At 42.7% G+C, this 15,700-nt stretch overlaps 1 protein-coding gene across 2 annotated transcripts in view; it reads right to left on the bottom strand.

The window, feature by feature from the left end:
• Positions 1 to 15,700, bottom strand: part of gabbr2 (gamma-aminobutyric acid (GABA) B receptor, 2) — a 692,216-nt gene that overhangs the window by 9,931 nt on the left and 666,585 nt on the right. For both annotated transcript variants that reach the window (XM_052016888.1, XM_052016889.1), the window contains 2 exons: positions 14,594 to 14,776; positions 11,460 to 11,589 (listed from right to left, as the gene is read on the bottom strand). In XM_052016888.1, coding sequence (XP_051872848.1) covers positions 11,460 to 11,589; positions 14,594 to 14,776 — 313 coding nt within the window. The remainder of the gene's footprint in view (positions 1 to 11,459; positions 11,590 to 14,593; positions 14,777 to 15,700) is intronic.

Below are 15,700 nucleotides of genomic sequence, written 5' to 3'. Positions count from 1 at the left end.
TGCACTGCATTCATCAGATGCGCACATAACCTCTGCCGTCAAGAGGAGGTGGGAACACCACCAACTGCAGGTTCTGCAAGCTGCACGTTATCCTTACATTGCTGTTCTTCATCATTGCTGAGTCTGACTCCTAGGACTTTTGATCCAACAGAATTCTAGGAGGAGGATGACTGTGAAGACTCAGGATGGTGGATTACCACCTCCCACCCACCCTCTCCCAAATAAGGCCATTTCAATCTAGTGCATTAAGAATTGTAATATCTCAAGTCCTTCCTTCCAGGTTCATCAGACAAAGAACAGAAGCCCCAGCCCAGACAGGTTGAAGATGAATAGCATATGCCCATTCTGCTTTCTGCTTGCTAAGTGGTGATCACGGAGAGCTATATTGCCTCGCCTGCCCATTATATGGATGGGACCAGTGAGTCAGGGAAGTAGTAATATTGAGGTCACAGTTTGTAACTTCATGATGATAAATGTTTAGGAGTAAGAGAAAATAGATAGAAAATTATAAGGAAGTGAAGAAATAATGGCTGGATGGTATGTTGCCTCCCAGGTGCCAGGGTCCGGAATGTCACTGATCGGGTCCACAAAATTCTTGAGTGGGAGGGAGAGCAGCCAGAGGTTGTGTCCATATTGGCACCAATGACATAGGTAGGAAGGGGATGAGGTCCTGAAGAGTGAGTTCAGGGAGCTAGGCAGAAAATTGAGGAACAGGACCTCAAGGGTAGCAATCTCGGGATTGCTGCCAGTGCCACGTGATAGTGAAGGTAGGAATAGGAGGTGGTGACAGATAAATGTGTGGCTGAGAAGTTGGTGCAGGAGGGAGGGTTTTAGATTTCTGGATCATTGGGATCTCTTCTCAGGAAGGTGGGACCTGTACAGAGAGGACGGGTTACACCCGAACCAGAAGGGGGCCAATATCCTTGCGGCGAGATTTGCTAGGGTGGTACAGGAGGGTTTAAACTAGTTTGTGAGGGGGAAGGGAACTGGAGGAGTAGGTCAGAGGAAGAAGGGAATGGGGAAAAGTTAGATCAAACAGGCAGAGAGGCTTTGGGGAAGGAGAAGCAGAATACAGGCTGTAAAAGTAGTAAGATAGATGGACTGAAGTGTGTTTACTTAAATGCAAGAAGTGTCAGGAATAAGGGGGATGAACTGAGGGCTTGGATAAGTATGGGGGACTATGATATCGTGGCTATTACTGAGACGTGGCTGACGTCAGGAGAGGAGTGGATATTGAATATTCCTGGTTTTCGGTGTTTTAAGAGGGATAGGGAAGGGGGGAGAAGAGGGGGAGGGGTGGTGATACTGGTCAGGGACACTGTTACGGCTGTGGAAAAGATGGATGTTGTAGAAGGATCATCTCTAGAGTCTGTATGGGTGGAGTTAAGGAACAAGAAAGGAGCAGTTACTCTACTAGGAGTATTCTATAGGCCCCCCGGTAGCAGTAGAGATATAGAGGAGCAGATTGGCAGGCAGTGTTTGGAGAGAAGCAGAAATAACAGGGTTATTATAATGGGAGACTTCAACTTCCCAAATATAGACTGGAACCTGCTTAGTGCCAAAGGTTTAGATGGGACAGAATTTGTTAAGTGTGTCCAGGAGGGATTCCTGATGCAGTATGTTGACAGGCCGACTAGAGGGAATGCCATGTTAGATCTAGTTTTAGGAAATGAACCGGGACAGGTGAAGGATCTATTGGTGGGTGAGCATTTGGGGGACAGTGACCATTGCTCCATAACCTTTAAAATTGTCATGGACAGGGACAGGTGCAGAGAGGACAAGAGGTTTTTCAATTGGGGAAGGGCTAACTACGAGGCTATAAGGAGAGAACTTGGGAATGTAAATTGGGATGTCCTTTTTGAAGGAAAATGTACCATGGGGATGTGGTAGATATTCAGGGATCTTATGCAGGATGTTAGAGATAAATATGTCCCGGTGAGGCAGAGAAGGAATGGCAGGGTGAAGGAACCGTGGGTGACGAGAGAGGTGGAACGACTTGTTAGGGAGAAGGTAACATACGTGAGGTATAAGCAGCAAGGTTCAGACAGGGCCCGTGAGGAATATAGGGTAGCGAGGAAGGAACTTAAGAAAGGGCTGAGGAGAGCTAGAAGGGGACATGAAAAGGCTTTGGCTAGTAGGGTTAAGGAAAATCCCAAGGCCTTGTTCAAGTACGTGAAGGGTAGGAGGATGGCTAGGGTGAAGGTAGGTCCGATTAAGGACAAAGGTGGGAGAATTTGCCTGGAGGCGGCAGAAGTGGGAGAAGTTCTCAATGAGTACTTCTCTTCGGTATTCACCAGGGAGAGGGGTCTTGATGATGCGGAAGGGAGTGCTGGTAGGGGTATGTTCTCGAGGTTGTTGATATCAAGAGAGAGGATGTGTTGAAGTTGTTAAATAATATTAAGACAGATAAATCTCCGGGGCCTGACGGGATTTTCCCCAGGCTGCTTCGAGAGGCTAGGGAGGAGATTGCTGAACCGCTGGTAAGGACCTTTGAGTCCTCATTGTCTACGGGGGTGGTGCCGGAGGATTGGAGGGTTGTGAATGTGGTCCCCTTGTTCAAAAAAGGTAATAGGGATAGGCCAGGGAATTATAGACCGGTGAGTCTCACGTCTGTGGTGGGTAAGCTGTTAGAAAGGATTCTAAGGGATAGGATTTATGAACACCTTGAGAATCATGGACTGATTAGGGACAGCCAGCATGGCTTTGTGAAGGGAAGATCTTGCCTCACAAGCCTGATGGAGTTCTTTGAGGAGGTGACCAGGAAGATTGATGAGGGCAGTGTGGTGGATGTGGTTTACATGGATTTTAGTAAGGCGTTTGATAAGGTTCCTCATGGTAGGCTTCTTCAGAAGGTCAGAGGCCAAGGGATCCAAGGAAGCTTGGCTGTGTGGATTAGGAATTGGCTTGCATGTAGAAAGCAGAGGGTTGTGGTGGAGGGAGTGCCCTCGGATTGGAAGGCAGTGACTAGTGGTGTCCCGCAGGGATCCGTTCTGGGACCTCTACTTTTTGTGATATTTATAGATGACTTAGATGAGGGGGTGGAGGGCTGGGTTAGTAAGTTTGCGGACGACACTAAGATAGGCGGTGTTGTGGATAGTGTGGAGGGCTGTCAGAGCTTACAGAGGGATATTGATAGGATTCAGAGCTGGGCTGACAAGTGGCAGATGGAGTTCAATCAAGAGAAGTGTGAGGTGGTACACTTTGGAAGGACAAACTCCAGGGCAGAGTACAGGGTAAACGGCAAGGTACTTGGCAGTGTGGAGGAGCAGAGGGATCTGGGGGTTCATATTCACAGTTCGTTGAAAGTTGCCTCACAGGTGGAAAGAGCAGTTAAGAAGGCCAATGGGATGTTGGCTTTCATAAATCGCGGGATTGAGTTTAAGAGCCGCGAGGTTATGATGCAGCTTTACAAAACTCTAGTTAGGCCACACTTAGAGTACTGTGTTCAGTTCTGGTCACCTCATTATAGGAAGGATGTGGAGGCGTTGGAGATTTACCAGGATGCTGCCTGGATTGGAGAGTATTGAATATGAGGAGAGGCTTAAGGTGCTAGGGCTTTATTCACTGGAAAGGAGGAGGATGAGAGGAGACATGATAGAGGTATATAAAATATTGAGAGGAATAGATAGAGTAGACAGTCAGCGCCTCCTTCTCAGGGCACCAATGCTCAAGACGAGAGGTCATGGCTTTAAGGTTATGGGTGGGAGGTTCAGGGGAGATGTCAGAGGGAGGTTTTTCACCCAAAGAGTGGTTGGTGCATGGAATGCACTGCCTGGGGTGGTGGTGGAGGCAGATACATTGAACAGGTTCAAGAGCTTGTTGGATAGGCATATGGAGGAACGTGAGATAGAGGGATATGCGGGAGGAAGGGGTTAGGTAGTGTGAGGGTGGTCTGATGGATGGCACGACACGGTGGGCCGAAGGGCCTGTTTTGTGCTGTATGGTTCTATGGTTCTATGGCTGGTAAGTGAGTTTTTAGCTGTCTGGGGATGGATTATTAACTTGTCAGCAAAGCTTTAGGGCAAAGATCTCTGTGCAGAGTTGAGTCAGGATAGCAGTTTATAGTGCTAGTGTCCCACCTCTCTCTCTCTCTCTCTCTCTCTTTCTGTCACCCCAAGACCCAACAACCCCCACCCCTGGTCAAAACTAATATTGGAAAACACAAGATGAGCATAGTGAGAAAATTGAGAGAAAATTAAAATGTACAAAAGGATATCCTAAATGAGTATGTGCTATATAATGTTTTCAGTGACAAATTCAAGTAATAAAGAAGTGTAACTTACTTTACTCACAAGTTAATAGCCTTTACCATATTTAATCACATAGTTCCCATATTATTTCAACCTTCACAATGCTCAACTCCTGTGTAGAGATTCTTTTTTTTAAACCTCTTAAATTTAACTCTGTCCCTGTGGCATCTCATTTCAGGTCCCTCAATAATTAAATGCAGTCGGTTTCCATCTGGTTACTCCCATCCTTGCTTGACTTTAAATACTTCCATCATACAGTCATAGAGAACAGAAACAGGCCCTTTGGCCCACAGAGTCCATGCCATCCATCAAGCACCAATTTACACTAATCCTACATTTAATCCCTTTTTTTTAAAGTTCTCCATACATTCTCATCACCTCTCCCCAGATTCTACCACTCGTTTACCGACTATGAGCAATTTACAAAAGCTAATTAACCTTCCAACCCACACATCTTTGGGTTGTGGAAGGAAACCAGAACACTTGGAGGATACCCAGGGTGAACGTGCAAACTCCACACAGATAGCACTGGAGGTAAGGGTTGAACCCAGACTGCCGGAGCTGTGAGGCAGCAACTTTACTAGCTGTGCAACTGTGCCACCCCGTGAGGCCAAGTAATCAGCATTATTCACAGAAAAGCATAATTAACTCAAGTTATTGCTGCAAGCACTGAACCTCACTTAGAATTCTTATCATTTGATCTAAAATTTTTTCACAAATCCATTGCATCAAAATCACAGAAAAATTGACATGGGGACAATGAAGCCATGGGAAGCAATATTCACACATGCACACACAATGCTAAATACAATTGTATGGGGAGAACAATTACAATTTTGTACATACACGTCAATTCATTGATCTTGCACCATCATTTGTAATCTTTATTCAAATGGAAAAAATTCAGTGAACCAGGACTGAAGTATTTTGTTTTTAATCCTCGCCCAATACTTGAATTGAAAAGAACAAACCTGCAACCATTCCTGTAAAGTAAGGGGGCTGGTCTAGTTCAAAATATATTTTAAAAAAGTACTTTTTCTCAACAGTCATAAAGTTCATGGAGATCATCAAACATCATAGTATCTGTCACACGCGTGACCTCTGTGATGAAATTCCAGCATTGGTTACAATTGATTGCATTAATTAACCTATTTTCACATTTAGATACACCAATAATAATTAATATCAGTAGTGAGCCAATGCAAGACAAAGACTGTGGAAAACTTTACGATCTTTTGCTCCCATGTTTGTGTCAACATCCTCATCACTCCCACTACCCCCACTAACATGTTGGATAGTTTTGCAGTGGAATCAGGATCAGATTTATTCTCACTGAACCAGCTGGATTCCTGCTACTGGAAATTGGCTTTGATACATAGTGCCTTTTGGTGGCAGAAAATGATTGAATCTTAAATTGATTTGAGCTTTCTGACTGCAGTACTGGTCAGGTTACATTGTTAACTTCAGGTCTCTTTAATACACAGGTTGAAAACCTGTTGTTTTGCAACCTATTCCTGTGTTGATATCGATGCTAAATAGAACATAGAACAGTACAGTACAGGAACAGGCCTTCGGCCCATGATATTGTGCCGAACTAATTAAACTAGTAATAAAATGCCTAACTAAACTAATCTTTTCTGCCTACACAAGGCCCATATCCCCCCATTTTGTGCACATTCATGTGCCTATCTAAGAGCCTTTTAAATGCCTCTATCGTATTTGCCTGCACTATCACCCCTGGCAGCGCATTCCAGGCACCCACCACTCTCTGTGGAAAAAACTTGCCTCACACATCTCCTTTGAACTTACTCCATCTCGCCTTAAATGCATGCCCTCTAGTATTAGACATTTCAACCCTGGGAAAAAGATAGTGTCTGTCTACTCTCTCTGTGCCTCTCATAAGCTTACAAAACTTCTACCAGATCTCTCCTCAGCCTCCGCCACTCCAGAGAAAACAACCCAAGTTTGTCCAGTCTCTCCTTATAGCACATGCCCTCTAGTCCAGGCAGCATCCTGGTAAATCTCTTCTGCGCTCTTGTCATCCTTCCTATAATGGGGCGACTAGAATTGAATGCAAGACTCCAGATGTGGCCTACCCAGAATTTATAAAGCTACAATATGACTTCTTGACTCTTGAACTCAATACCTTGACTAATAAAGACAAGCATGCCATATGCCCTCTTTACCACCCTATCAACCTGTGCAGCCATTCTCAGGAAGCTATGGACTTGGACCCCAAGATTTCTCTGGACATCAACACTGTTAAGGGTCCTTCCATTAACAAGTGTACTGTCACTTTACATTTGATCTCTCAAAGTGTAACACCTCACACTTTGCTGGATTAAACTCCATCTGACATTTCTCTGCCCATATCTGTAACTGATCTATAACCCGCTGTATCCTTTGGCAGCCTTCTACACGATCCACAACACCACCAGTCTTTGTATCGTCTAAATCCACTCTTTGGTCGTTTCAGTCGATGCCCCCGTGGACTATTTTAACATTGAGATTTGTAGCAATGTTCTGAATGTGTTCTGCTGACTGTCATTTACCCCAGAAACATCTTGTATAGCTACATTAAAGATCCCCACTCTCATTATCCCCAATGATTTCCACCATATCCTCATGTAGACGTATTGATTTTAAATTCTTGTCCTTTTCCTAACTCACTCCTGTTACATTATTATGCTTCCTGATCTCCTCTTGAAGGGTTCCTGTATCCTCCACCTGCTCCTAAAGTACAAGACTTTCTTTAGTTCTTTTATTCTCATTCAATTACAGCATCCTATCATCCCTCATATCTTTTTTAACCATGCCGTAAATTCCCCAGCCCTGTCTCTCCATTCTAGAGTCAGAGAGAGATCCAGCACGGAAACAGGCCCTTCAGCCCAACTAATCCGGAGCGCCCACTTACACTAATGCCTTATTAATCCCATTTTTTTTATTCCCCCACATTCAAATCAACTTCCCCCCAGATTCTACCACTAACCCTAACTTCACCCTATTGGGAAAATTACAGTGGCCAATTTATTTTAAAATTCAGATTCTTAAAGAATTTCACTGCACTGTCTCTCTTCTGCAATTTTGAAGACAAATACCAGCATGCACACAGCTAAGTAAGGTCTAATTAAAAAGAGGTAGATCCAAGAGAGCCAGAAGATACAGGGATGACAGGTTTATGGCTGCTGGATCCCCTCCTGTTCAGTTCTGGGAACTGCACAGCAGAAAGAATACATGCCTAGAAATTGCATCTCAATGTGTCACATTTTTGCAGCCTTTCTGATCTACTTTCAATGAAAAGCAAGATAAAAGCGAAAATCCAAGAGCTGCATCAGGTACACAATTTTCTTTCTTGGTCCTTCATGTGTCAGATATGCTGATGTATCAAAGACAGGACATGTACAATGGTATCCCATGGTGAGAAATGCACTTCTGAAATTTTCAATTAGCCATGCCTAGCTCACGCCACCCATTGGCCACTGGTGTGAGCCAAGCTTTCATTGTGCATGTGAAACCTGCTTCCATCTGATTAGAGGGTGCTTGCCTCAGCAGGTCCAAACCTGATCCCAAGAATCCAGTCCTGCTAGATCCCATCCAGGGTAATCCCATCCTCCATGGAGTAACCACTATCCCAAACCCAAGTTCACGATTGTTGTTCTCACTCACTGATGTGATGACTCAACCCCCAACAAGCCATGAACACTGACTGCACCCATCATATTGCCTAACCTGTCCCAAACACTGTGCCCCAGTGACCTACAACACCCTCCAACCTCCAATCATACCTCTCAAGAACCTGATCTGCAACCCATCCCCCACCCTCGAACCAATGACTTCCTCAATCAAACGGGCCAACCACTGATTGCAGCCCTTGTCTCCCAGTCCTACTACTTCTCATTGGCATTATTCACTGTGACAATCTATCCTAACACCAATCCACACCATTCATCTCAACCAATGATCCTAACTACTCCGTGGTCCTCCCTTTCCCAACCCAACCAACATCCTCCCTAACGCTTCTGACAAAACAATCCTCCACATCCTCCCCGGCAATTAATCCTATCCCACCACAATCACAATCCTTTATATACCATACAGACTACTCCACCCAGACCATCAATCCTAAGGTCCCCTGGCCACAATCCGCCCTCCTCTCCCCCTCTATCCTTCCTATCCCAACAATCTCCAAAACAAGCCTTGGACTACTTTCCTGGTGCCATGCAGCTAAACCTTTGTGCCAATTATCAGTAATGTCATGGATGTTCAGGACACCATAGCTGAAAGGACATTCTCTCTTCTCTCCTCTTCCATCGGGTAGAAGATACAGGAGCCTGAGGGCATGTACCACCAGACTTAAGGACAGCTTCTACCCCACTGTGATAAGACTATTGAACGGTTCCCTTATACAATGAGATGGACTATGACTTCACGATCTACCTCGTTGTGACCTTGCACCTTATTGCACTGCACTTTCTCTGTAGCTGTGACACTTTACTCTGTACCGTTATTGTTTTTACCTGTACTACATCAATGCACTCTGTACCAACTCAATGTAACTGCACTGTGTAATGAATTGACCTGTATGATCGGTATGCAAGACAAGTTTTTCACTGTACCTCGGTACAAGTGACAATAATAAACCAATACCAATACCATGAAGAAGGTCTTTGCTGCAGCCAAGCAAGCCCTAGTAAGGGGATAATGGGAACTCCTGCAGTGCAGAGCCAATGCTTGAAATAACACCAGTCCAATATCTCTCATTATTTAGTCTCCCTCATGGGAAGAGCAAAACAGTTTAACATAGAGTCATAAAGTTGCACAGCACAGTAAAGGCCCTTCTGCCCAACTCATCTATGCTGGTGGTGATGTCAATCTACACTAATCCCATTTGCTTGCATTAGGTCCATATCCCTCTTTTCATTAGTTAAACACTTTTTAACTAGATTCCTCAGACTGCATATTTTGGTAAAGGTACAAGTGTTTTACATATTATTATTAAGTGTTTAGGTTACAACATTTAAATATTTCTCTCCAAGTTTCTCAACATTCTCATAGAATGTGACATCATTAATCGATAGCCCTATAAACCCGATTTGATAGTATAAAGACAAAAGAGATTGCAGATGCTGGAATCTGGAACAAAAAACAGAACGCCGGAAGATCTCAGCAGGTCAAGCAGCATCTATCGAGGCAAAAAGTATAAGTAACCTTGCATCAGGACCAAGAGGAAGGGGAAAGATTGCCAGTATATAGCAGTATGAGGGAAGTTGGTTGGTGGTGGGGGGGGGTGGTGGGCAATGGGGTGCAATAGATGCTGGCTGGTGATAGGTGAAGCCAGATGGGGAGGGGTGATTGGCAGATGAAATAAGGTGGAGGAGGAGTGGGCAATAGTAGTTTGTGTGAATTTTCAGGAACTCTGTTCCAAGGACTGTCTCACTTGATAGGAATATGGATAACTGATTGCTTCCAAAATGATAATGGCCTATCTCCGCTCTTGTCCAGCAAGGCTTTGCGCTGATTATCTAGCCTAGGACAATTTACCTTGAGGTGATACAGCCATTAAGCGTGATGAATAGGGCAGCTCTCACACCCAAATCAAAGGGAGAAATAGATGAGAAGCCAAACTCAAATGATTGCACATCAAGATAGATTGTGCAAGCTATTTCATGTGGTCCTGCAGCAATTCTCTTGTGTAGCAAAATGAAAGCAGGTGGAAAGAATACCCTGATTGGCATTTAGGTTACTCGCCCCCCTGTCCCCTCCATCCCTCATGATATGAGGGAACAGACAGAAAAAAAAGAAGGCACATATAGGAACCTGGTAAAGAAACAGCATTGAGCTGTAATGTGCGACCCATCAATGACTTGGAACTGCTCTCTATAATCTTCCATTTGTGTTCCTCACCCATGCCAAGTCAACACCCAACCTTGTTATGCATACACCCCCCTCTTGTAAGCCCATACCTAATGGGACACATCATCAAGATGAAATGTAGATGTGAAAGTCCAGCCAATATTGCACCTTTTAAACCACAACTTCATTAAGAATAAGTTGGCTGCAGCTTGCCCAGTTACTGACAGTCAGATTGTGGGCATACCTCTTTAACTTGCAGCCACCGAAATAAAAGATGCTACTTCGAAGGTGCCATCACAAATGGCAGAATGATTCTCCTGGGTCAACTACAGATACACTTCTATTGACAGGAGATCCAGTAAAGATTAGGATCCACCTACATGGATCATTTCTAAACTAACTCTTTCAGGTACAGTCAAACTACTTTGAGGAATCCTCTGGAAATTCTCGTTCTGCTTCAGCTCTTCGACCACAAGAGGTATTTGAAAAGAGCAACTAACAATCTGCTGGAATAACTCAGCAGGTCGAGCGGCATCTGTGTGTGTGTGGGGAGGAGGGGAGGGGAGGTGGATGGAGAGGAAGGAATTGTCGACATTTGACCCAAAAGATCAACAATTCCTCCTCCCCCCTGCCCCACAGATGCTGCTCGACTTGCTGAGTTCCTCTAGCAGATTGTTTGTTGATCCAGATTCCAGATTCTGTAGGGTTGTATGTATCTGAAATTTGAATTTGAATTTTGATGATCCCAAAACTTAATGACATCAAAAACAGAGGAATGACAACTAAATTAAGATGTTAGAAAAGATATTTAATTCCCTAAATGGAACATCTTTCTGAATCTCCTTAAGGGAACAGAATAAGGGAATGTCTGGTTGGTCTTATACTGACTGAATATTTTGCTTACTATTTGATGAACTCAGATTCATAACTTCTACTTGTTTCTCAATCCAATTCCTTGTTAATGGAACGGCATCGATGACAAACATCAGGAAAATAAAACAAAATGAGTTTTGATACTTCTTCAATCCTTTTATGGTGGATTCATGTTTCACTTGCTATCCTGTAATATCTGTGACTAACCAGAATCAGAGTGCAACTAATCAACACTGGGCTGCAATATTTCAGATACTGTATCAAAAGTTACACATGGTGGATTGGAAATTTCTAGTGTTAACCTCAGTAAAGAGTCTTTCAGGAAAACTGGATTAAATACTGTTACTTGCGGTAAATATAAAGTAACACTGACTGTTTGCCATGGTACATGAGAAATTGTTGAACAATATTTAAAGCTCACTCACCATCTCCTTTGATGTGCTGCTAAGTTTTCTGAGGCTATTTGATGACAGATGGGCTTACCTTTTCCATCTGTGAAGTTCCGCATGCTCAGGATGTTATTGAGCTCTTGAATGTGGTTTTGCTTAACGTACTGCGCCTTTTCAGGTGTGTCCTGTAGCTGCATGGTAACCTCCTCGAGCTCCTTGTCAAGCTGTAAAGGGAAGTGGTGCACCTTCAGTGAACACTCCTTAAACTCAATTAAGTCTACATGAATTACAGTGCCCTTTCCTAAACTATGAGCACAGAAGGGCTGCAATGCATTGGATGCTTCAAAGAATTTAATTGCAATTTGTACTGTGTCCAAGGTTACAGACAAGAGTTGGAATTTTTCATTCTTTGAAGTCCATCACAAATTCATGAATTCTGCACACAGATTCTCATTCTGGTCTGTATTATTGCTTAAGTAAATTAAGTAGATATTAAGTTGCCACGTTCATTGAACCAATTTCAATAACCACAAATCTCATCAGAGCTATTTTAAATACACCAGCAAACAGCTGGTGCCTGAAAAGAATTTCTTAAAGAATATCCATAATCCACAAATATATGTCAATAGAAACAGAGTAAAGGCTTTCTGAAATAAAAATGGATGTTGTGTGAAGGGAAGAGGGTGTGCCTTCCGAATGCTGAGATGAGAGGAGAAGATATACTTAGTGGTGGCATCTTATTGGGAATGGCAGAAATAGCACAGGATGTTACTTTAGACATGGCGGTTGTTAGGGTGAAAGGTGAGGGACTAAAAGAACATGATTCCAGAGTGAAAGGAGTGTGAGCAGAAGCACAGGAAATGCACGAGGGCCTCGTGGTTAGGGGAAATCTTGGTTGGAGGAAAAGTAGAGGTGAAAGTAAGCTGTAGTCAATTCAATCAGTGCAAGTGGATGAAATCAGCAATATTAGTGACACATTAAGAAATTCAAGTTACTTTCATCCCTAAGAAAAAGAAAGACATATTGGAAGGGCTGAAATACATGCTGACATCACCAGAATAGGTGTGATGGAGCTAATAACAATGGCAAATAAAATAGTTTTTAGCAGGTTTGGTAGAAGTGAAATCAGGAGAGCTGTTGGAACTGGTGGGCTTAAAATAGATGTAAATCTTTCCTTCTTGCCTTCCTGACCTGTGGAATTTTTCCAGCATTCTCTAATTTTATTCTATTATGATCATTAACATACTTGAAAAAAGTAGAAAAAGATTAAGGCCTGAGTGGGACTGGAATGAAGAATGTTCCACACATTCCAGGAAGAGGCAGATTTAGTTAGGATCCACTTGTGTTCCCATAATGGTACCTTTTATTTGCCGCAAGTCAAAGGATAAGTTGTTCAGCATGAGAACAAGTATAGACGGGCAGGGAAGGGTGGTGGTGAATGGGAACTCTCTAGACCTCTTCAAGGAAGAAGCTGAAGGATGGAGGTTCTGAAGACTGAATGTCCATTGTGGTAAGAATACAAGTGGGGCAAGGAAATTGGAGGCTGTTAAAGAAATGGAGGGCAATGGAAAAGTCATGGATTAGATTAAAAGAGAATGGAGAAAGACAGAATAAACAAATGAGTTTGGAACAAAATAGTTCTGCTGAACAAGTTCCATGGATGAGCCTACCATTGGCACTCAGTTCATGGATCATGGATAGGAGTAAAACTGGACTGTGTGGGTTAAGCAGGAAAATCTCTGTAGGAAATGAGATCAGCCACAGTTTGGAAAATGATGGCTTGATATTTAATGGTGCGATTGTGATCTATAGGGAGGTAGGAAGAGGTGGTAGAGAGATCACTTCCAGCCTCTGCAAGGTAGAGGCCAATTTCCAAATTGCAACAGTGGCACCCTTGTTAGCAGGTTTAGTGCTGGTCTTAGAGTTGGATCTCAGAGAAAGGAGTGCTTCAAGAACAGAGGAAGGGAGTTAGAGTAAGTCAGCATAGGGGTCATTCCCTATGGGGCACATTACTTAACTACCCAGTCCCTCCAACAATCCTTTGCCTTCCCACCTACATTCCTGTACAGATGCAGAAGATGCAACATTTGCCTTTTAGTGCTTTGACTTTCCACCATCTCGTGTCCCAAACATGACGTCTGAGTGAAACTACAATTTTGCAATGTTTCTTTTAATGGAATGCATTAAAGTTCCTGCTCATGATGAGTACTCTTCTAAACTAGGGAGGTCAAATGTAAATACTTCCAAAACACCTCCACTAAGTCCACAAGCTTAATCTCAAACCTTCAGTAGCCTGACACTTTAATTCTTTGTCCCATATCTATTTTGATCTCTGACCTCAGCCTCCCAAACACCCAACAAAGCACAGCATATGACTCCAGAACGTCAAATTACAAACTTTCAGGCCCAGCACTAAATTCAGCTACTTGAGATCATAATCACTGTGCCTACTTTTTTCAAGCACCAACTATAATTATCATTTCACTAATTACATATTCACACCCCATTTTGCCCCCAAGTTTTTATTAATTTGATGCATTAGTGTCCTCTTTTGTAACAAAAACAGAAAAAGCTGGAAACACTCAACAAGGCAGGCAACGTCTATGGAGAGAGGAGCTGAGTTAGTGTTACAGGTTGATGGCCTTTCATCAGAACCATCCAATTTTGCCTCAGATCATTATCACTTTTGTAGTTTAATCTCTTAGTTTTTGATCTTGCATCCCTTTCCCACTTCCGTGACTGTATTTGCTTCAATCTGTTATATTTTTTTCCACCCGACCTGAAACATTAACTTTTTTTCTCTTTCCAATGATGTTGCCTGACCTCCTGAATACTTCCAGCATCCACAGTGTGCTGTTTTAGAATAAGCATTTGCCTATCAGTTTAGCGAGGATAATTAAGCTCAGTTGTTTCCGACAATGTATCTGTGTGAGTGCCAAAATAAAAGAAGCACTTTCATCAGGCAAAGGATTTACTTATGGGAATTCCTGGTTTATTCCTTTATGGAGGACTATCCACTTGCAAAGTAAAACGTGCAAGGAAGCAATTTAATAATATTTGTTATCTGTGTATCCACTCTTTGCCTCAATGTAGCTGGTAATTCTAATTTTCCAATCAGTTTACAAACTTTAAGGATATGCTCTGGAACTTCATGACAGCTTTGGTTTAAAACTGTTTGCATAGTCCATTGGAAAGAAAAGCAGATATTTTTGAGAGCAAAGTAAGCACCTCTGTGATTTTCATTCGCAGGCGATGGTTGTCAGTCTGAAATCCCTCAAGTCGAGATGTATTTGCTTGGTTTACACTTGTTACAGAAGTGGATGTTTTTGAGTCTTCTTTCTTCTGATTCTGGGTGAATTGTAATCGCCTGTTTTGAGTGGCAGCATCTGGGTTTGTTTTTAATGTAATCAGCTGTAGGAAGAGAATCAGGAAGGGAGAGTTTAATGCAATATGTCAAATTATTGTTGTAAAAACTTGTGGCCATTCAGGTGTACTTGTGTGTAACTAGGGTAGGAATATATTCAAATCCCTAGAAAACTGTCCAGGACCCAGTTGCACCAGGTTTCTGGTTAGCAGCAAAATTTTTGTGAAGTCCAGCTCAGGGTGGAGCTTCTGGTTTTGTCTTGAAGGTCATCTAGTGAAGGGGCACAGCTATTAGTCGGGGTAAGCTGGGAGGGACACCAAGCATTTGATTTTGGCATTCATAGTGATTTATTTTATGGATGGTTCAGGTAAGTGCAGTAGGTGAGAAATTCAGAAATATTTACTGAGATCACTTGATCTCAGTGCAACATACTCTAGAAAACAGTGAGGAAGATTGTTAGGATAAATATTGTCCTGAAGCAAGTCCAACAATTGAAGGGTTGACACAGTAGTCGACTGAAGAGAGTCATAGAGCGAGGCCAGAGATGGATATCATACCATCATCTATTGAGTTTTCAGAATCAACGCAATCAACATTTATGAACACTTGTGTATTTATAAATGTGTTAAACCAGTTTACTCAGTATATATAAATTGGCAAGAAATCACTGACTGCAATGTGCATTCTGAGGAGAACTTTGAATAAAGCAAGCATACTTTTTAGAACTCTGTGTTTCCACACATTCTGCACGTTACTTCAATGGGGGCTAGGAACCACATGAGGGATGACACAATACTGTTGTGGGAGCATAGGATTACTGAATCCACTCAACATCATTTATATTTGAAAGGTCAAGTTTATGCAAATAATGCAAAATGTTTGCAACCTCTTCAGAATTTTCCACAAGGAAATGTAAAATTTTATTGATGAACTCTGCATTCATTAATGTAAGGAAAATGAATATTCAGGTA

The sequence above is a fragment of the Pristis pectinata genome, chromosome 5, assembly GCF_009764475.1.
Source record: "Pristis pectinata isolate sPriPec2 chromosome 5, sPriPec2.1.pri, whole genome shotgun sequence".
NCBI classification, from domain to species: Eukaryota; Metazoa; Chordata; class Chondrichthyes; order Rhinopristiformes; family Pristidae; genus Pristis; species Pristis pectinata.
The sequence above is the reverse complement of the archived record's forward strand: the minus strand, read 5'-3'. Positions and strand labels throughout refer to the sequence as shown.